This window comes from Pocillopora verrucosa, chromosome 2 (genome assembly GCF_036669915.1).
Source record: "Pocillopora verrucosa isolate sample1 chromosome 2, ASM3666991v2, whole genome shotgun sequence".
Taxonomy (NCBI): domain Eukaryota; kingdom Metazoa; phylum Cnidaria; class Anthozoa; order Scleractinia; family Pocilloporidae; genus Pocillopora; species Pocillopora verrucosa.
In genome coordinates, this window is record NC_089313.1 from 3,553,885 (window position 1) to 3,575,724 (window position 21,840).

The window sequence follows — 21,840 nt, forward strand, 5'->3', positions numbered from 1 at the left end:
TAACAAAAATGTCGTAAAATTTCCAAAAAGCAGCTTATTAAGTGCATCGGGCAACAGCAGTGCAGATTTCATGTTTGTATTTTTCATTTTAAAATTGAAAAAGATGATATAACCGAGATAATAAGGTATTTCATCCCCTCTGGTTCAGTAAGAGGTTTGCGTTTTGGAAGTAAATACATCGTTATTTCAGTTCTTGTCGTGCAAAATGAGGCAATATCTAATCTTCTCCCTGCGCTGAGCATTCGCGCGTTTCTTTTTTTTGTAAAAAAAAATATCTAAACGCAGATAGAAGATTGAACACGAGTCAGGAAATGCCGGGTGAAAAAATTACTACTAGGACTTACGCAATTTCTTAAAACAGAGCCTAACTCAAGCCGGGATATCGCGCAGAGTTCTTATTGTTCTCGCAACATTTAATTACAATGGCGAAAAAATTAGAGACCTGTAATATCAGTAGCGAAACGTTATCTGGAGAACTTTGATTGGTCAAAGGGAATATTGTTTGAGCTCATCAACTGTTCAAGCAAGTTAAGAAACGATAGCCTTGAGAGTTATTGTTTACGCTATTGTTAGAAAAAATCGCACATTATATGCGTGTGTTATAGGCTGGATTAGCGTTCGATTTTGAAACCGGCCTGATTACACCGTGATTCATCTCTTTCTACGTCTTGCTCAACAAACACTTTGGTTCTATCATTACCCGTTGTTTCTTCCATTCTCACTTGCTTCTACTTACATTGTCTGCGTACACCTGCCCTTGGGACTGAATATAGTTGTAGAAGGTCAACTGAATCGAGCACAAAGAGGGTGAAAAAATTGCAACCAGGAATTACGCAAGTTTTTGAAACAGAGCTCACCGCAAGTTTTCTTCCATTCACACTTGCTTCTATTTGCATTGTTTGCGCAACCTGCGCTTGAGACTGAATATCATTGAAGAAAGTCAGCTGAATCGAACTCAAAGAGAAACGAAAAAATTAATTTAGTTTTTTTTGTCCTTTTGGTTTCTTTCTAAACTGCATAATTACTTTAACATCTGAGCCAGAGACTGCGTGACAACGATGCATGAAGGGCATCTCGGCTCCATTTCCAAGTAAATTTGAAGGTGACATGACAACCGGACTCTAAAAATAAAATAATAATTGATTAAAATCGAAACTAAACAAAAAAAAGGAAATAAAGACCGAAAGCACAACAACGTAGTATCACAAACAACCACATTTTCTTTAAAATGCACTAGCCATTGCGTTACACTGTTTGATATACAGTTATCCGCTGACCAGATATCTGATGAAATACACTTATCCCGAAACATATCGAAACGGTTATCATGGAACTGTGCTGGGAAAAGTTATCTTCGTACAAGCAGGATAGTATCTGGTCGTGGTTTATTTGTTTCTTTACGGCGATATGCATGATCCTTTCAGTTGGATTTAGCTTTGCTCTTGGCGTTCTCTTTCCAGTTTTCATGAATTACTTCGACGAAAACCGTGAGAAAACTGGTGAGTTTGTTATCATCTATTGAACTAGTCGTGAATTTTACAACCCAACTGGTATTGTATCAGCTGGGAATTTTGATGTGCCTCAGGATATCCTGGTATATACCTTTTGTTATGATTATTATCTCAGTCGATAGCGCTTGTGTCACGAATTAGAAAGCAGTGATGCATTACATTCGAAATTGTCAATCGTGAGTTGTTGATTCATGTTCAGCTAGAGGCAGGATGCCAGGACTAATGACGAGAATTAACTACTACGCGTATAGGGATTTTATACAGTGCCTTCCTGCTTTGAAACAAATTAAGGGCGTCAAAGATCAATCTGAAGCTGTAGGAATAATCATAATAAGGAATAATAGCAAAATAATCCATGCGTCATGACGATGCATCGATTATTTTGCAAAGCATGCAAAAGTCAAATTTAAAACCGGAAATGTCCGCTCACTAGTATTAAAATATTCAGTATTCTCGTACTAAAGTCCATTTGATTTAACACTAAACTCGTCGATGATAAATCATAACAATTCTAAGTGTTTTGAATTGAGCAAAAGGAAAAAATTTTTAGGATTTATGTATCTAGATTAAGTTTAATATATCAATGCCAAGATTTATATTTTTATCTTAATTGGCAGTAATGTCGCAATCTGATTGGCAAATTTGCCGTTGTCGATAAGAGTACAGACAACGCTGCTCGTGTCAAAGTGTTGTGTGATGGTGAAGCACTGAAAGGATCGTTTTATTTGGCGTCGATATTGTGTAACAAATATATATATATATACGAATGCAAATTTTAACATGTAGAAACTAATCTTGATGGTAATATCTTGACGTAGATATATAAATCTTGACATTGATATATTTACGGTGGCCCACAACTGTCACGGCAAAATAAATAACCTCGCGACAAAAAAAATAACCTCGCGGCAAAAGAAACAGACTCACGGCAAAAGAAAAAACCTCTCAGCAAAAGAAAAAAACCTCACGGCAAAAGAAAGAACCTCACAACAGAAAGAAAAGACTCACGGCAAAAGAAAAAATCTCGCTGCAAAAGTAATAACAATGTCCTCACGGCCTAAAAGAGAGCGTGGCGCTTTAGGTTATTTCTTTTGCCGCGACAGTTGTGGGCCACCTTATATTTTAAACTTGATCTAGATATATAAACTTTGATATGATGTCCCTTTTGGACAAGCATAGGCTGGCGTTTCGAACGTTAACCCTTCGTCACTCGCTCTGACGAATGACTGACCCTCGAAAAGTCAGCTTTAGAAACTGTTTACGCTGGCCAATTTACAATGTCAACTCAGCTGAAAAACCAACTCATCTTCTAGTACCCCCACTCACAAAGCACCACACTTTGTTTAACAACTTCCCCCGTGCTCTTTTTTTTTTTTTTTTTCTGTGCCAGGCCTTACACGAGTGCGTGTCATGGTTCTAGAGCCTACTAGTGGAATAGGCCATTTTTGACTTTCCAAAGAGGCCGAGTGCAAAACCCTTCACTTGGAAAAACAGTCTAATTCCCGTAAAGTTGAAAAGTCACTTTCACATCAAAGCTTTCGCACGTACCACCGTTTTTTAAACGGAGGCGTTGGATATCTTGGAAATGGTTTGTTTGCATCCACATTTTTGGGAATCAAGTTTTCACTGAATTTGAACGTGTCTTAACCGAAACAATTGCCTCAATGTGAAAATTGTATCCCATTATGTCCAGTAATAACTTGACGACTAATTTAACTTTATTTCTTTCTGCAGCATGGGTTTCATCTATAATATTAGGCGGCATTTGTTTCCTTGGTCCTGTTTCGAGTACAATCCTGAACAGATTTGGTATTCGTGTCACAACCATTTTGGGTTGCTTGTCGTGTGCCGTAGGCCTTGCACTGGGTTCATTTGCTCCAAACATCACCATTCTCTACATTACCTTTAGTTTGCCTTTTGGTGCAGGGGTATCGGCTATCTACGTTGTTTCGCCAATCATTGTGTATCAGTACTTCCTTAAAAAACGGTCGTTTGCTCTTGGAATTGTCACCGCTGGGCAAGGAATGGGGACAATGATTCTTGGACCTACTCTACAAGCCTTAGTTGATGTTTTTGGTTGGAAGAACTCTTTCCGTTTGTTTGCTGGGATTTTAGCTGTTGCGTCACTTACTGGAGTCATTCTTCATCGCAAAAGTACATCTTCAGTGTTGGGAGAAGAAGACGAGGCTCGTGGAAAGAAATTTGGATTTAACCTTTGGTTGTTAAGGGATCCTGTCATCATCACAATTGTGCTAAGAAATGGACTTACCGTATACACTCGTCTGGTGCCATACGTACACATAGTAAGTATCAGGTGAAAATTTTCTCAATTGAAATTTGGTGTGCCAGGCCAATCCTGCGGAATATGAAATATTTTTTTGTATTTTATCAGCTTTTCTTCATCTTTATCTGTAAGACAGTGCGAAACCTTGGGAAAATTGCCAGAGCTGTCGTTAGAGATATTCGAGGTTGCATCGAGTCAGCCTTTGTTCTTGAGCATCTCGTACTCTATAGGGTTTTAACATGCCATAACGAACGCCATATTGGTTAAGGAAGGAAACGGTGGCTATTTTGGTGTATTAAGCGTTGTCTATTCATTCTTCTCGTTCAGTGCACGAGGCCATTAAATTGATACTTCCAACTGTTTACCGTTGTGCGGCCACAAGGGGTTTCCCGCCCTGAAAAAGCAAGAGCACTTTTTCGTCCGCCATAATGTGTTGTATTTTATTGAAAACTTTCTTAGCAGTAGTTCCATTGCAAACTCGCCGCTTCTTAAGAAGATCTCTGCCCAAGTGAATTTCTGCGGAATCCTTCCTCAAAAGATACTCTGACGTCATACTAAGTTTGAAAAATACAGTTAACTAAGTAAAACATAGTAAGAAAAAAAACAGCCGCACCACTAAGCAACAGTTTTGCAGAGTACATTCAAACCTAACAAATGTGAATTCTTTTTTTCAGATAAAGTATTGTGATGATCTCGGTATTCCAGCTGACAAAAGCTCCCTTCTGTATCTATTTATGGGCATTTTCGCCACCATCGGACGTCTTGGGGGAGGATTTTTGTGCAATCTGAGATTCCTAAAGGCCCGATTTCTCCATCAAGCTGTGTCATTTGTGATCGGGGTGTCCACAATGCTACTTCCCTTGGCAACTACTTATGCTGGACTGGTTGCTTTCGTCATTATATTCAGTGTCGCAGATGGAATTATGATAACAACCATCATAATCGAATGTATGGAATCCGTTGACGAATCGAAAAGGGTCTCAACGTTTGGGTTTTTATTAATGGCTGCGGGTGTATTTGCTTTGGGTAGTCCACCCCTATCAGGTATACAAGGATATCTTAAGGCAGATTAGAGACATAGCTTAAAGTGCTTCGATGTGATAACTTTGGCTTATTCATTTGGAGAATTTAGGACCGTTACAGTTTTACTTGAGTTATACTTTATTGAAAGAGCTTTCCATCAATTTTTCATCCCTTAATTTTTTCATAATTGCGTTTATTCATTCACTAGTGATACAAAAAACAGTTAGATCACATCATCTCGAACCTATGAAATGATATCTGTAATTTCTTGTCTGCTTTTTTACGTCGACTTTTGTCGTGGTATCACTGTAATATCAACGAAATTTCTCCTCGAAATAAGCTTCTCTCCCCCTCTCCCTCCCCCTTCCCCCTCCTGTCCCCACTGCCATTCCGATTCCCGATTCTCGAAGCCCCGAAGGTGGTTTTCCTGAATACATGTTATGGTGCGGCTCCTGTTAGATGTAGTTTTCGGAAATTCAAACAGATTAGCCTATCTATGTTCAGTTATGCACGTACTGTCGCCAAATTTAAGTATCTTTGTTTTATTATCAATATTCCAGGGTTTATGGCAGATAAGTTTGGTAACTACTTTGCTGCGTTTCTTATGGCTGGTGGAGTGGCGATTGTTGCCAGTCTCATCCCATTTCTTCTCATTTGTGTTAAACAAGAACAAAAGAAAAACTTTGTTGATGACGTTGAAGAGACAGTGCACCCAGGCCAATTAGAGGGTGTGGACGACACCGAACTGAAGTCTAAGAGTTGGTCTCAGGATTCAATATCTACGATTGGTAGAGATCGTCTAAGGTCTTCCTCCTTTGCTACAGCCATGAATAGTCCGATGTTTTAGGGAGGAATCTTATTTGCACTCTTTTGTTGTGTTCATGTGTTTCACAAAGTGAATTAGAATTTACACATCGTGCACTGATTCGTATGAAGAGTGGAATACCTAACAGCACCGCTCGAACGAAAATCGATATTTATTACATGAGGCTGAAAACGTTAAAAGGGGCGAAAGGCCCAAGAAACGGCGTTTTTTACATCTCTCCCATTGATATACGCGATTTTAATAAGTGCTATTTAAATGATCAAAGGTAAAGAGCTGGTGATTAGGTCAGATTAGAGTGAACAAAAGATGAACTCTGCGGTTTTGTGTGCCGCGCCGACCACAAGCTAAAGAGTAATCCATCCGCGGTAAACAAACGTTTAATTTGAATAGGTTCGAATTCCGTAAAGAATGCTTCACTGTAAGTTTAACACCACGTAGTACTCTGTCCCTCTAATGACTGACAAAGCTATAACTGCTTTGTTCACGAGCAAAGAGATTAATCCGTCCTCTTTTTAAGTCTCTTTGAGATCAGCCTTTTCCGCTGAAAGTGGTTTTGAATTGCTCTTCTCCAAAGTAAACAAACTCATAAATGGTTGGAAGGTTTGTTTTATGGGCAAAAAAATACTTTAAGCCGACTAACATGCCGAACAACAATTTCTTTGAGAAGTAGCAATCGAGAGAAATTGTGAAGAAAGTTTGATTTATACTTGGGAATTATTTGTGGACTCTCAAATTGCTTATTTTGAGTTAAATGAAAGGTCTCATAAATATGTAAATGCCTGATTATTTTTGATAATCCGACTTAAGTATGCTTTAGCCCCACTCAGAAGAGTCCTTCTGCTCAACCGAAAGGACATTATGTTTTAGTTTATAAGTTATACAATGGCACGTTCTGCAATTGGGAATCTTTATTTAATACAAGGCTAGATTGTCGCCATCGTTCCATACTTGCAAGACCTCAGTTGCGATGTTTGCCAGGCGTGTTAGGCAAATAATTTTGGTGGGCCATTTCCGATTGGAATAAAAGGGGCCAGACAAAACACAAATTTTAACATCGTTTTGTTTATTTAGACGCGACGCACTTAAATTAATTGCACCTTGGTATGTAACAAAAATGTCCTAGAATTTCTGAAAAACTCTTTGCTATATAGACAAGTCAAATAACAGTGCAAATTTCGTTTTTGCCTCTTACGTTGTATAACTTCTGTTTCTTGTACCATTGAATTCTGGAAAGAAATGAATATGATTCTCTTCCGGCTGTTTCGGTATCCCTTGATGATACACCGTCTCGAGATAATCACAAGCGAGTTTATTTGCCCATGAAGTAGGTAGACCATTCTCTAGGAATCCACAATGGCCTCCTTTCTCAGTAGTCACCAGAAATAAATTAGAAGAAGTCTTGAAAAGGCTAAACGGAATTGTATCTTTTGTACAAATTGGATCATCGAGAGCACTAATGCAGAGTACTGGTATGTGAATGTTGGTGATACTACGCATAGGGTCGTTATATTTCCAATACTCGGCCAAGGAATTGTACTGGTTTAATTTGACATACACCCGCTCATCCAGTTCTTTTATGCTTGAACTCTGAAGTGCAAGGTTATAGTTTATCACATTTCCTAAGCAAGGATGTTGGCGAAGAACACATTTGAGTTTGAACGTCCAAAGCCAGTTATACGGCTCGGGAACATTGTTAGATTTAAACAGCCCTTCGACATCGTAACAAGGTGAAATACAAACTGCAGCATTCAATTGCGATGCATTGCCCACCTCTCCGAGGTATGACATAAGCAGTCCTGAACCTGTAGAAAAACCAATTGCAAAGATTTCCGAATAAGGATACATATGATGTATAAATTGAATAGCTTCTTCCAAATCACGTGCGTCCCCAAAGCTTTGCAAGCGATATGTCGATAATGCGGTACTACAGTGACCCCGTCTGTTGAAGACCACCGGGCGAAAGTTTCGCGCCAGAACCTCGGTGCAGACCGCAGCCATATTGGCGGCCGCACCGGTCAGGTCAGGAATAAGAAGCATCACCGGACTCACTTTTTTCATTGCTGTCTCATCTACTTCCATCCAGTCCAACGCGATGACTCCTTTGTCAGCCATTTGTAAATATTCACGCCTAAACTCAAGTTCCTCCTGCCAACAAGGCCAAACCCAGGGGAGTAAAGTCTGAAGGTGACCATTTCTGGCCCAGAATGTCGGCTTATAGTCTTCATTCAACCGTTTGCATCCTTTCTTAATGACCACACTTATTCGCGACTTCTTGTAATATAGACAAGGTTTAAATTCGTGCTTGTTTTGGTAATATCGAATGCATATTATAGTTATCACGACGACGAAGACCAGTAAAACGGCAGATAAGCACATATTTAAGCATGTGAATACTGCCAACGAGATCGTTGTCTTGTACGTCTGCAGTTTGCAGAAATGTTGAGGGTTGCTCGATGCCTTGTTATCCAGAATTCACGACAAGCCTAATATTGTGTGTAGTAGTATACAGATACTTCTAAACATCTGGGATTGTGTACATTTCTAGCGGGTGTAATCTGTCAATACAAAATAATCAAACTGATGTTAGCCCAAGTCAACGTTGTGTCTAAGTTGTCTATTGATCATAAGAGGCTAAAAAAACGGCTTGCATGTAAACATAAATCTTTATATCTTGCACAATCTTGTTCGAATACAGTTTGTTATCGCATTTATCTCGCAATACGACCGGCCCTAGAGACATTCTTCCTTCCGATCTTAGCGCGAACCATTGTGGGCGACCCTATCATCTTCTTTCGAATTTATATTGAAACCAAAAATTGAGATTAAATCGAGTCGGAAAATCTCCATAAAAATTTGTCGCGTTTTTCAAAGAATATGCTAATAACTGATTTCTACTGCCTGCTTCTGCATGTATGATGAAACTAGGCTGGCCGGGTTTTTTTCAGACCAGTTTTGTTTATAGCCTTCAATACATAGATGCATTACTTAATTGACAAGACGGCACAGCTTCAGGGATTACTTCTTTAAATTTCCTGTCCATAAAACCAAAGGAAAATTAAATTTGAAATGAAAGTTCTGCTTCGACGAGGAAGGCACAGAAAGCCGTCGCCGAAGCCTGGAGTGAATTATCGACAGAAGTTTTATGCTATAGCGTCCGCTTGTCAAACTGCATCAGTTGTTGTGTTTTGAAAGAAAATTGGTATCATCAAGCATAAGCGGCCAGGCGATAACACCACTATATATAAATACCTCAGCTGGAACGTGCCGTGAGTAGAGCGAAATTTTGATTAAAACTAGGAGCGGATTTCAGTCACGCACTGCGGTCTGTCTTCAGTTCAAATGAATTCGGCGCTTCGTTCGTGTTGCCGATATTATTATGTTTAATATGCAAAAACAAAGGTATGTACTCAATAAAGACAAAAGTGACGTAATTATATGAAGGATCCTGCAAGACGTGTTTGCTTTAGAAGACAGAATGCACTCGTATTTTCCATCTTGTTTATTTGCCACTGTTCTGCAAGACAGAACATTTCAGAACGTTTAACGCTCTACCCAATCACATTTTCCCAGTAAAAGAAAAATCATTTCAAAAGGCAAAGACCGGATATTCGTTGACGCAATTAATATGGCTGTCAAGGAAATTATGCGAGTGATCTTGAGCTGCGTGAAGAACTTTAAGAAATTAAGAAATTTAAGAAATTTCGCCTGGTTTAACGTTCAGATTTGAATTCTTTGTCACAAAGACTGAATTGCACTTTTGTTGTAATTTCCAAAATAACTGCGTGAGTTCTTCAATATATTTTCTACTATAACAATTCGTTTGTTGTTATTCTTGCTCCGATGCCGAAATTGATATAAATAACCTTTGTCATTTCCAATTAAGAAGGCTATTTTGATTACGAAAGCAAAGAACTTCCATCATAGACCAAGATTAAATATCACTTAGTTCAACGCTGCCCTTTTCTCCTGTTTATGTTCAACGAAAGGTTAAAAGTCTTCAAAAAATCTGCAAACAGCAATGGCCACAGAAAATCTGACTGGAATAGTATAAGTGAACGCCAACAGGAATTCGTATGGGAAAAAATTTTCCCATTGCGCAGTTAATGTACCAAAATGCTCGGTGTTTGTTTTTCCTTAAATAAAAATACTCAGTTTGAGTTAAAGAGAATGCTTTGAAAGAAATGTCAAAACTAATTGCTTTTTCCTATACTTTTCAAAATGTGGCAATTTGGAACTAAGGAAATCTGTATAATTGTCTCTGTTTTTAAAGATAAAAGCACCGCTTTTTCCCGTCAACTTTTGCTGTAAAATGACTCCCCCAATTCTTTGCTTGTCTTGTTCTTGTAATTCATTCGACGGCCGAAATGTGTTAGCGACGTGTGAGAGCAAATTTTTCACAGAAACTGGCATGTATTTCGCTGATTGACCGCTGGTCAGTTTCTGTGGGGCCTAATCGATGATTTTCAAAATCTATGTTGATTTAGGGGAAACGCGTCCAAATTTCTTTAAAGTGTAGCCTTTCTAAAAATTGTAAAATCTGTCAAAGCCATCCTATACGCAACTCGTAAATGTTTCCTTTCAGTCCCAAATGTTGTTTTCCAGCGAAAAACCTTTCGAGATACAAAGCGATTGTATAATTAAACATTTTAATCATGAAACGCATTTTTTTGTATACGTAAGTCTTGAGAGCAGATGTATTCGTACGCCGGCTAGACTGATAAAATAATTTTAACTTTTACAGTTGCATGATTAATTGATAAAACGATTTGAAAATATCACTATCAGGTCGAAAGAGGAAGTGTCTTTTTTAGTATACAATCGATCAATCACGTAATTCATTAAATTCCAGCCGAGGAAAAAAAAGGTGAGAGTAACTTTATAACTCGCTTATCTTATCTTATCGGCAACAGCCCTCGAAAGTTGCATGTTAACTCGAAATAATACCACGCATCTTAATAGGGGTGGCGGACGGTCTGAGCGAGACGTCTCGACTGAACCTTTCTTTTTTTTCTTTTTTTCTTTGAGAACAGGAATCCTGCCGCTGTAATTGCGCCAAAGAAACACGCAACCGAGACTTCAACGCTTTTTAATTAAAATCTGTCATAGTGCCTGCGTCACTCTGGCAATTCGTAAAAGCTTTGGAAACTTAGATCTTAATAAGGTTTCAGCAACTTTGCTTCTCAGGACTTGACTTTTTTTCTACCCAACCATATTTTGGTTTTTCGATTTTTGCGGTTTTTCGATTTTTCGGGTTTTCGTGATAGAATATCGTAAGACAGTTTTACCAAGAGAATACCAATATTCTCTTGGTTTTACTCAAAGTGAAGAATAGGCAAAAAAGAATTAAAATGATCAAGAATCTAAACCAAACAAAACAGAAACAAATTTTGAAACTTTTCTTAAAATTCGACGAAAAACTTGGGGTTTTTTTCGTAAAGAGCTTCGGTCATCTTAATCGTTTGTGGTTGAAACATTTTTCCTCAAAACTTTGGAACACTTACCCAAATTTATATCAAATCATGTAAAACGAACTGGTTTATAATAAAATTGAGAACATCGGCATGCAATAATGCGATTTGTTGCAGCTGATATCCTAAGACAATGAACTGCTTTGACTAACATGTTCGTCAAACTTTTCGAGGAAAGAGGGGAGGGGGGGGGGAGGGGAGTGGGAACGTACGATTACCTGTGCCAGGATCTATTTGGAACACAAAATTTGCGTGAATATTTCTCAATTCAGTAAAAAAAGAAAGTAAAATGTTTTTGTTGTTGTTAGATATAGGCTTCTAGAATATTCGAAAGAAAATTGTTTTCATTTCGGCAAGGACTTAATAAGTCACTTCGAATAATGATCTGCTGAACACAATATGCTGAAATAAAAACAAACATTAATAAAATTCATCTCTACTCCAGCCGTCTCCAATGTTACAGATTATAATAATTGCATAAGAACAGCAGAAATCAATTTTGATTCATGGATTACTGACACAAAAAGAAAACCGTGAAACGCCACGCATCTCCCAATCCTTCTTTTTCAAACCTTCCTTCATCGCCCTTTGTGACACAGTAACTTAAAACAGAAGATTGAGTATGTCAAAACCCAAAAGGAACATCAGTTTTCAAATGTAAATTTTTTCCTTTTGCATAAACACCGAGGTTGCAAAAAGATAGATAACCTCTGAAGTAGTAAATTTTCAAACAACAATTTTCCTTTGTGTTTGGTGTTTCTTTGTCATAAATAGCCCTTTGTTAGAAATGAAGATAAACTCCATCTAATAGTTTTTTTAACGATGAGGTCGGTGTGTATACGAAGAGATAAATCACCTGCCTGATAGAGTTTCTGTATATAGAGATATTTTTTTCGGAATCGCGCTGCGAGTGTGAGACGGATCTAGCAAAAACACTCGCACAGACTTTATCTCGTAATTCGAAATGTCGTGAATGCTTCTCTCTGCTTACACGCAGGTTATTTGACAAACGCCCTCTTGGATTTTAGTTTTTTTGAGTCGAAAAAAGCGTCTTATTTTGAAGGTAATTTTAATGTATGTACACCTGTCAACGAGAAATTATCCCACACGGCTCAATAGCCCAACAAACCAGGGAAAGGAAAATTGGAATATTCAATTTGAGTTTCATGGTGCATTGGATGATCAACTTGAGCCGAAAAATCTCGCTAAATAGAGTGTTTATCGCTTGGAAAACAAGCACTATTTCAAAGCTGTGTTTGATCGAAGACCTTCTTTATGATAATAATCATTGTTACCTCGTAAAGCCCACAGATTAAAAATGCAAAATAGTTTATTAGTTTTAGTAGGAATATTGTAATTTTTCTCAATTTTCTTTCCCGCCGAGGGAGCTCCAGTACTTTTCGCTGTTGTTATACTAACCGCTCGTTTCGGACGCCAATAGAAGTCGAGAATTCATCATTTTAGAATCTCCTCACGGGAGATATTTTATATTATCTGGACTAAGTTTTAGCACGGTGTTCCATACCCAAGCAATTAAGGAATTATTCTGTATATTAGCCAAGTTGTACGTAATCGCATGAAGTCAAGTTTTAACTGAAAACACGGCCGTCATTTGTCGGTCAAACGAGCGATTGAGCTGTGAAGTCCACGCGAAAACATACAAATTTACACTGTGACCATTTTATGCCAGAAGTGGCATGAAAAATAGTAACAATGAAGTCAACCGTCGACTTCACTTGCAGAAATAAAAAATTGTGTTTCAAATCGTTTGTGTTTATGTGACGAATCTGCGTGTGTTACTTTCAAGAAACACCTTAATTGTTTCCCCGTTTCGACCCTATCTCACTCCTGCATTTTTCTTAAAAAATTATTCCTTGTAGGAAATTATTTTGGATTTGTTGTTGCCATAAAACAGCAGACGTTATTTTCATATCGAAGTTTTTTGTACACTTGGGAATTCAAGAAGAGAACAAATAAATTTTTGTTTTCGTTGGCTGATGTAAAGCAAATGAATTTTGCTTACCTTCTTTAGGGTCTACAAGAAAAACGATTTTTTTTCTTCTTTCGGCGAAATTTGATCTTCGTGTTGTAAAATCAGCAGAATCTGGTAGCAGATGTAGACAATCGCGGCGCTGAAATCTCTTAATGGGTTTTGGGAAGGTTTGTTTGGCCTTCAAGCAATGCACAGGTTCTCCAAGTTACTTGAAAGCTTTCACTAACAACATAATACAAATATGCAAATAGCTGACAACAGGACGGCATCAGTTGATAGGAGTAACGGAAAAAGAGCCCCTATTTGTCAACAAAGCCGCCTTCAGCCAATGACACGGCAGTAATATCTATTTTTATGGACTTTCTCGTGTTTTCGCGTCTCGCGGTCTGCGCATCTTTGGTGATCGCCATTTGAAAATAAATGGATGTATTATGCACAAGTACCTTAAGCTTTCTTGGCTGGCGATTAATTAGGCGTGAGCAATTTTTAAACAAACCGGTAACTCTTCAGACAACATTCATTATTGACATGGTCCTCTCTTTATAATATTTTATCTTTTTCAGGACTAGCAAACATCTTTTCACTTTGCATGCAGATCAGGTGCTTTTCAATGTTTCACTGAAAGTTACAGAAGGAACAAATTTTCTCATAAAAGCAAGTCTTCTGTGGAGCGGATAGTCTCTTATCGAGGTCTTTTTAAATATAATTTCCGCTCTTTTTTGTATATAATTTTCTAACCATCTGTAAACTGAATTAGCAGAATCAGCCTAAGCGCCAATTTTTAGCCTGTAACTATCTCGGAATACTCGTTCTACACTTTCAACGACCATGTCGCTAATTGGTCGAGGCAAAGCCTCAACTAAACGATAGCAATTGTGTGGCTTTTCTCCATCTCTGAGTATCAATTCGCTTGAGAAAATCTTTCCGTTCACGTATGTCACTTATCGCGAGGTAATCGAGCAGCTTTTCATCAGAGACAAGCTAAAACGGTCAAAATGTGTTATGGTAGCATAAGTGATATTCCTAATTATGAATTATAAAGGTTTGTACCAGAGTTAAACAAATGTACTGGTTTTAATCTGAAATTAGTCGAAAACAAGCCATGTTTCAATTTGCAAAACGAACAGACGCAAGGATGGGCTTTTTACAACAATTTTATGGACCTGATTTTATTTTTTTTTTGTTTGTTTCTCGCGGATCACATTCGAGATTGTCTTACTTTTGAATGAGTTTTAACTAATTCAGCTATAAGGCTGAATTTTGAATGCCTCTATAAACTTTCTATCATTTATTCATCATAAGCATTGCTTATCTCAGTGATCGATAGAAAAAAAATACCGAAGTACAGTATTTCGATTGAAGTGTGCTGTGATAAAAAACACTACTTAAGCAGTAGTGAAAATAAGGCCTAAAAAAAATTCAGGCCTGTACGGAATTTAAGCCATAACCTCTGTGTTACCGATGTAGTGTTCTATGCTACCAACTGAGCTAGCAAGCCAACTGAGAGCCAGTCATTGTGTTGGTCGCAAGTAAACCCGTGAAGCGATGTACTGTAAAGTTTCAATAGTCGATTAATTTTTTTCACAAGCATGCAATGGGGCCAAAATCAAAGTCAACGGCTACTATTCGAACATGTCACCCTCTGAATCATTTTACCACGAAGAAATCGTAAAGGCGATAGGATCGCGTAACAGCCAAACCATTCAGTTGTAACTCCATCACCTGCGTCCAGGTGGAAACAAGATTGTTGAAGTCAGGAGCCCGAGAAATGGCATTGTGATTGATTGTTTCATGCGCTTCTTCTGGCATCTCAAACAATCTAGCTTTCACTAGCTTTCAAGTTCTAAGCATCGAATTCACAAGCGGAATCGGAAGGATCTGTAACCTTTCAATTTTTCCGACTCCGATTCTGTCGAGCTCAAGGCTCGGCTTACGACTTTGATTTTCGATTTTCATTCCGTCGGAAGGGCCCTTACGACTTCGACTCCGTCGCTGGGCGAAGAAACAGTCTTAATACTTCAATTTCTAAGAGTGACTAATTTCTCCTTAAAATATCAGTGTAATATCAAAGAGACAAGTGATGAGAATAAACAAAAACATCTTTATGGGGATTATAAGTTGATCCAATACCAAATTCTCCAAACTAATATCATAAGAATTGTATGGCAGATAGTAAGGAGAATTATTTATAAAACATGATCTTGGAAGAGAAAGGAATAAGAATTTCGTGATCGGCTGGTTGTGTTTACCTTCTCTACCAGCACCAGACCTCAACTGTAGCCCAACATTGGTAGGCTAAGTGTTGAGTTCCCAATAAAAACGTAAAAATAACTCGCCATAGGGGTTCGACCACTTACTCAGAACACGGACGTTGGTGATATATCGCGCTGTTGCATGTCACGGACGGCTAAGAAGTGTACTGCTTATTAAATCTTTTATTTCGCCACGTTCTCGCTGCCGTCGCTGGGGCTGCTTAAGCTCCTTGGCCAGCAGATGGAGCAATCGGAATTTGGGAATCGTTCGGGGTTTAGCGTTGTGAAATTAGACAAAGAACTCCACGATATAACCATGCGTCTATCCACTCAGATGATACGAGTTGACCTTGAAAGCATGAATAAATCAAGGTGATTCCGAAGGCTAAATTGGTATTGGAATGCAAATTCGAGGAGAAGGCAATGCACTATTCGTAAACAATGTAAAATAGATTCCATGTTCCATGCCGTGCATCTGTTCACTAACGGATCATGGAAGGCGTCAAAATATGGTAACTGAGAACATCAGTGACACACTTGGCGGCCCCTCTTGCGCCACTTTTTTGTTTTTTATCACATTTTCACGTCATTTGTGATCCATTACTGCAAACGGTGAAATGGAATCTATTTTAAGAGAGAAAATCCATTTTGAGTCTCCTGAAAGCTCTCTCTCACCAAAACAATGATAAAACGACGGGCATTCGCAAGTGGTCGGGTTTTGCGAGGCGTGCGCGAATTTCACACGCAAAATATTGAAGGAAAATATAGAAGAAACACGCAGTGTCATATAAAATTTTCTAAAATAAAAAAATTTACCTGTAGAAAGAAATTTGAACAAAGACATAAAATTAGACGACAGAAATCTAAAGAAATTTCGAGCACGAAGCTTATTTCAAAACCAAACGAAAACGGATAATGAGCTTTCCCAAAGTAGTTATCCGTTTTCAAAACACCATGACTTACTGGCTTGTGTGGTTACTTGTAATTTCTTACAGCTCCTGAACTGAGCAAGATGTCTGACTGCCTCAACGTTCATAAAAGCTGAAACGCTGGACAACGGTATGTTCCTGACCCTGTTCACATCAGCGTGGGGTCTTGTCTTAGTGATGGAGCTGCTCGCAAGTTAATTGCGGAGCTAAAAAGCAACACTCGTCAAAATATACTTGTACTTAAGGGTTGATTTACTACAAAGTTTTTTTAAGATAGAAAGAGCTATTTTTCATTTCCCGCAGTCAAAGTATCACTCTGCAAAATGCCTGTCATAGTCTTAAAGTCATCCAATTCCATGGCAACTTACTTGAACGGTTATTCAGAAAGACTAATACAGCCGTTAAGCCGAAAAACGGCATTTTTTGTCTTCTTCGAAGTTGATATACATCCAAATGAAAAACATTTAAATTGAAATCCATTAGTGACCCAAACCTTGATATCGACTGACGTGAATGTGTGCCTAATGACAATATCGACATCCTGGCCCGACCGCAGAAAACAACAGAATCTTAATGACTCTAAAAACATCCACCTACAAGTCTCAGAACTCCACCTGTTTAAGGTGGCTCGACAGGTCGTATTCACTATTTTCAAACACCAATTTTCCCTCCTCACAGTCGAACGAATTTCCCTCAAGTATTAATTTCAATAATTACATCATATCTTTTCTTTTTTGTTCAATTTTCACGTGGTTTTTTACAGGCACTATTTTAAGTAGAGAAGCAAAATGGAAGGCAACAGCTGTCAACTTTATACCCTTGAGCTCAATAGAATAATAACTCAAGGAGAAGAGTAGTCTGGCACTTTTTACCAGACTTAAATCGTCTGAATGTCAAAAACGTCATCTACAATATAACTTAGATGTTATATTTCAGGTAAAGAAAATTTGAAAAAATTCTGTGGGATCATTTTGGACTTAACTTTGAAGAAGCGAGTGATGAAAAGAAACAATCCTGATTGTCAGAGTGGTGGAAACTCATTGATAAAATTGAGCACGAAATCTTAAAAACATTTTGAAATTTGTTTACCATAAACAGAAATGAGGACGATTAATCGAATTTGTTATTCCACAGTTACGTAACTTTACCGTATTAGGGCAATGGAACACGCAAAATATGCCATGGTAACAAACTGTAGAACAGGCCAGGGTAATTGCTCATTGCAGGGCCCATTGGTCGTAACATTAGCATGTTGATCGAAGACAGCTTTGCGAGGTCCACTGAGTCAAACTCCAATCATTTGGTCAACAAAAATGTGAAGGTCTTTCGGCTGCAAAGAGGGGAATTGGTTTGTGAGCGCTCTGAATATACCATGTTGTGGTTAAGGAAACCTATACTCGGCCATAGAACTTGTATGAATTGATTCATGATTGTGTCCAAACCAGAATCGTTTTAATAACCACACATATTTGATAGCGTTAATTATTAACGTCATCCTAAAATTCTAAAGGAGAAAATAAAATAAAACAATTCTTTATCTGTTTTAATTTTTTTTTAGCTGGGTAAATTGCTTTCCTGTTTCGAGATGTTCGTTGGATTACGGAATTTTCTTCTTTTTTTCCGTACTTAACATGTCTACACTTGTCAAATGCAGAGATTAATTTGAATCATTTTGCGAGACTTCCCCTACGTTAATCACCAAACGTACCCTCTCACGCTGCCCGAATTCCCAGAAGAGTTTAAGGGAGGCGTGAAATATCGAAAAACATTCAGTTTTACTGGTTTAAAACGATCCCAGAAATATTTTTGATTGTCAACGTATAATTTTTCATGCGTGGGCTGAGTGCGAATAACTCTATGACCATTAAGTTATCAAAAAAGTAGACTACTTGGTTTGGAAGACTGCTCGCATCAAAGCAATTTCACCGAAACGTGGGCGTTAGCGATAAGGCTAGATATCTTGTTTGGCAGGTATTTGCGTAGCCAGTTTGGATTTTATGCTAGATCTGAGAGATTTTAACGGATCCGAAAAGTTCACTTCTAGAGTAATTTGAGACGAGAGGAGTAAGATATAGGAACAAAGGCAGTCTTTAAAATTTGAACAAGTCTGAAAGTTACTATAAATCTTAAATTAAGAGGAAAATAATCAGTTAACTGGTATGAGACGAAAATTCCCAAATTAAGCCCTTAGGCGGTCAAGGATGTTTATCCGTTCCCCTTCCTGCTGATTTTTTTTTCCTTATTCGCCATACGTCGACTCTTTTCTGGCTAAATTCTGGCTAGAATACCTCTTCGTCCCTCAGTTTTCTATATGTAGTTTGACACATATTCCATTCCACAAACTTCATTTCTCAATCTGTTATGTTTTCTCCTTTGAGTTCTTTTCTATAAGGTTCATAGGAATATGCAGCCTTTTTGGTCTGGAAACGGTTACATCTTTTTGATATTACTATCCTAAATTACGAATGGTGTAATGACCTCCTAGTAAGGAAGATCCCGGCAGAGAGCGCATTTCGATTGAGTGTCGTAAAACCGAAGCTACAGCCAATCAGGGCAAAAGAATATACCACAACGAGCCAATGAGAATGCAAATTAAGTAAGAAAAAGCAAACTGTCTAAAGCGCAGGAAAACGCGAGTGAAAAAGTCGCAATTTGTTTAAGTTTTGCGTTTGATTGGTTGAGAGCAACCGGCGTGAATGTTCTAGACCAATCACAAAGCGTGGTGTCGCAAAACCAATGCGATCCTTGATTACGTTCGACCTATGATTGAAAAATGCTCAAGTATCTATCTATTTGAAGGTATGTTTTGGAGGTGGACCAAAACTTGAACTCTGCCGAGCAAACATTTCATGTTTGTCTAACAGTCATTCATTTCGCAGTATCTAGTTAATCAAAATGAATAAAAAGGAAAAAAGTCTGGCAAAACGTCAAAAAGAAAGTTGCTACCTTCAGCAAGGGTACAGTGATCGGTATTTAAAAAAGTGCAAGTGTAAAGAAGACATGCATGTATTTTACCTCTTTAGAACTTAAAACTCTCTCACCATGTACGGGAGAAAACTAACCTAATTGGAAATCCAGAATTTTTTTTTATGTTTTAGTTGCATGATTAAATAATACATCATCCAATTACTGAAGCTGCGATTTCGAAGAGTTGTACAAGTTATTCTTTATGAGTGAAAAACGCAAAGGATTTGCGATAATCCTCGTCACCGCGACATAGTCCTGTCATTGACCCTCTAATTATCAAATGGTAATCTTTTACAGTCTTCCTAACGTGTGCTATGACTGGCTGCTAGTCAAGACGTTTCTACAGCTGATTGGTCAGAATACTAACCTTTTGAACTTCAAATAATTGACACAAAGACTCGCAATATTTTGGCCGCTATTATGTTGAAAAAGAATAGAACTTTCTGACCAATATCGGGTTAGACGACTATTTGCTAATTGCTTACAAAATCCTTTAAAATTGCCCAATATTGGCTTTGCTTGTTTTAATGCTTCACAGCTAGCGCACGAAAGACGGCACATAATTTGATCGCAGTTGTATCGCACTTAAATACAGCTTTTTCTCCTTCCACAAATAAACGCCGTACAATTGCATTCAAATATTATAGAAATATCTGCTCGGGGGGTTCATTATTGATTACTATTTTCATTTTTCCTCAGGGTGCTCAGAGTCGATTTAAGATTAGAATTGAAATTATAGTTTACATCGAGGACAACAACTGCTATATACAGCTTTTAGTATTTCGTAACTAATGGGAAATTATTGTTTTGATGAAAGAAGCACGAAATCGAACGAAAACTTTATTTTTTGTAGCTACGTGGCCAGAATATCATTCGCTCATGAGGAGTTGATGTTTCATATTTAAGCTGCTGGCAAACGGATTTAAAGAATAGAGTACTTACGTATAGTCAAAACGGCGATCGATTCAATGGCAATGCGATCAGCTGAATTTCCAATTTTTACGGGGAAAATTAATTCCACGCAATCAGCATATTTTTTTTTCGTTTGGCATGGATATCGCCCCGTATACTCTTACTTTATGCCAAACATTTACTGACACATTGTGTTTAAAAACATGACGTCTGCGGTGGTCTTAAAAAATGAGTCCCAATTTGAATATTTAAGTGGATTAAAACATTCTGGATTTGGCATAATCACCATTTCTTGCATGTGGCGATAAATCAACCAAGTTTATGACCAATACTTTGCGTCATAGTGGGTAAATTGACAGCGAAGATAACGAGAAATTCCGAACTGATTTGAATGCCTGACGTGGGGATTTGTCGGAACTTGTAGTAAAAATAAAATGGGCAAATATTGGCCAAACAAGATAACCATTTTTTAACGCAAAACTTCAGACGTTTCCCCACAAAAGCAAGGTCTCGTCAAAGTATGGTTTTCTGAACAATCAGAACACTAAAACTCAAAGCCTCGAGCATATAAAGTCCCAAAACATTTCTTTAATATTGCATCCATGTTTTTAGGATATTACTGATAGCGCAGTTGAAAAATGATTCGCTGATAATCGTATTTTTGCCACTGATGAATTTGTGCAGGTGTCTACTGATGATTGATTGTGATGAGCGTAAGTTTTTCTTGTCAATATCCAGTCTAATTGGCTTCATACAAAAGACATTTCATAAGATTATGCCTTATTACGTAGATTCTATTCAGATTAAGATATCTTGGTTTTTTAATCAAGAAGCGATCTGTCCTTCTATTCATCAACAAGTCGAGACAAGAACACAATTTTTAAAAGATATCTGTTTTTTTTTTAATCTTTTTTTCTCATCATTTCATTCAATTACTCATTCCCCCACTAAATAATATACTCTGCAGAGGTGTTATAAAACTTTAGACATCTCCAAAGTTTAATCGTTAATCACATGTCTGGAACGAGAAATTACATTTATCGAAAAAACTTTAGTGTTTCAAACACGCTTCTATTATCCTGCGCGAAAAGAGAACTTCTTTATTGACCACGACTGCACATGTGCTTTTATTTATTATTATTTTTTTTTTTTCAACACAACGAAACCAATTTTAGGGTGAGAACAGCCAGTCAGAGCGAAGAACTATCAACACAAATGAATCATGGGAATTAAAAGTAAGTAAGTTAGCAAGTAACGGCTACCATCGCAAAACGCGGGGATTTTAAAACGAGGGTGGCCAATTCGCGAAAAAGGTTGGTTCTGTGTGCCAGTGATTGGTTAAATACTTGGTGCACGATTCCGAATTGAAAATTATTACTTTTTGTGCAGGGGAGCGTAAACATTACCGCCTGCATTATTCGAATCTTGAGAGGAGATGAATTGGAATTCCGAAAAGTTTTGTACTATAGTAATACGGTGCGATGAATACCGTATTTATTCGCCTATAAGCCGAGCGATTTTTCCAACAAATTAAACTGAGAAAAGGTAAATTCTCGCCAAGGTAGGGGGTTCGGCTTATAGCCGAGTATTTTCGCCAAAAAAAATCTACGGGTGCTTAACAAGATTCGAAATTTGACAACATGAAAAACTGGCCAATCAGAAGCGGTCATTCCCA

The 21,840-nt window shown here is 37.9% G+C and overlaps 2 protein-coding genes across 5 annotated transcripts; one reads left to right on the forward strand and one right to left on the reverse strand.

The window, feature by feature from the left end:
- Window positions 1-1,309: 1,309 nt before the first annotated feature.
- On the forward strand, window positions 1,310-6,688 carry LOC131773269 (monocarboxylate transporter 12). The gene is made up of 4 exons (XM_059089258.2): window positions 1,310-1,499; window positions 3,246-3,814; window positions 4,470-4,839; window positions 5,379-6,688. Exons 1-4 carry the CDS (start codon window positions 1,328-1,330, stop codon window positions 5,663-5,665), a joined length of 1,398 nt encoding a protein of 465 aa, XP_058945241.2. The 5' UTR covers window positions 1,310-1,327; the 3' UTR covers window positions 5,666-6,688.
- Window positions 6,687-20,358, reverse strand: LOC131773270 (protein ABHD15-like). 4 transcript variants are annotated; one of them, XM_059089259.2, is made up of 3 exons: window positions 20,196-20,358; window positions 17,435-17,616; window positions 6,687-8,199 (listed from the first exon to the last, which is right to left on the reverse strand). In XM_059089259.2, exon 3 carries the CDS (start codon window positions 8,018-8,020, stop codon window positions 6,833-6,835), a length of 1,188 nt encoding a protein of 395 aa, XP_058945242.1. In that variant the 5' UTR covers window positions 8,021-8,199; window positions 17,435-17,616; window positions 20,196-20,358; the 3' UTR covers window positions 6,687-6,832. The 4 variants fall into 4 exon arrangements, with proteins under 4 accessions (XP_058945242.1, XP_058945244.1, XP_058945243.1 ...); XM_059089261.2 differs by lacking the exon at window positions 17,435-17,616; XM_059089260.2 differs by lacking the exons at window positions 17,435-17,616; window positions 20,196-20,358 and adding an exon at window positions 13,136-13,460.
- Between the last annotated feature and the right edge of the window lie 1,482 nt (window positions 20,359-21,840).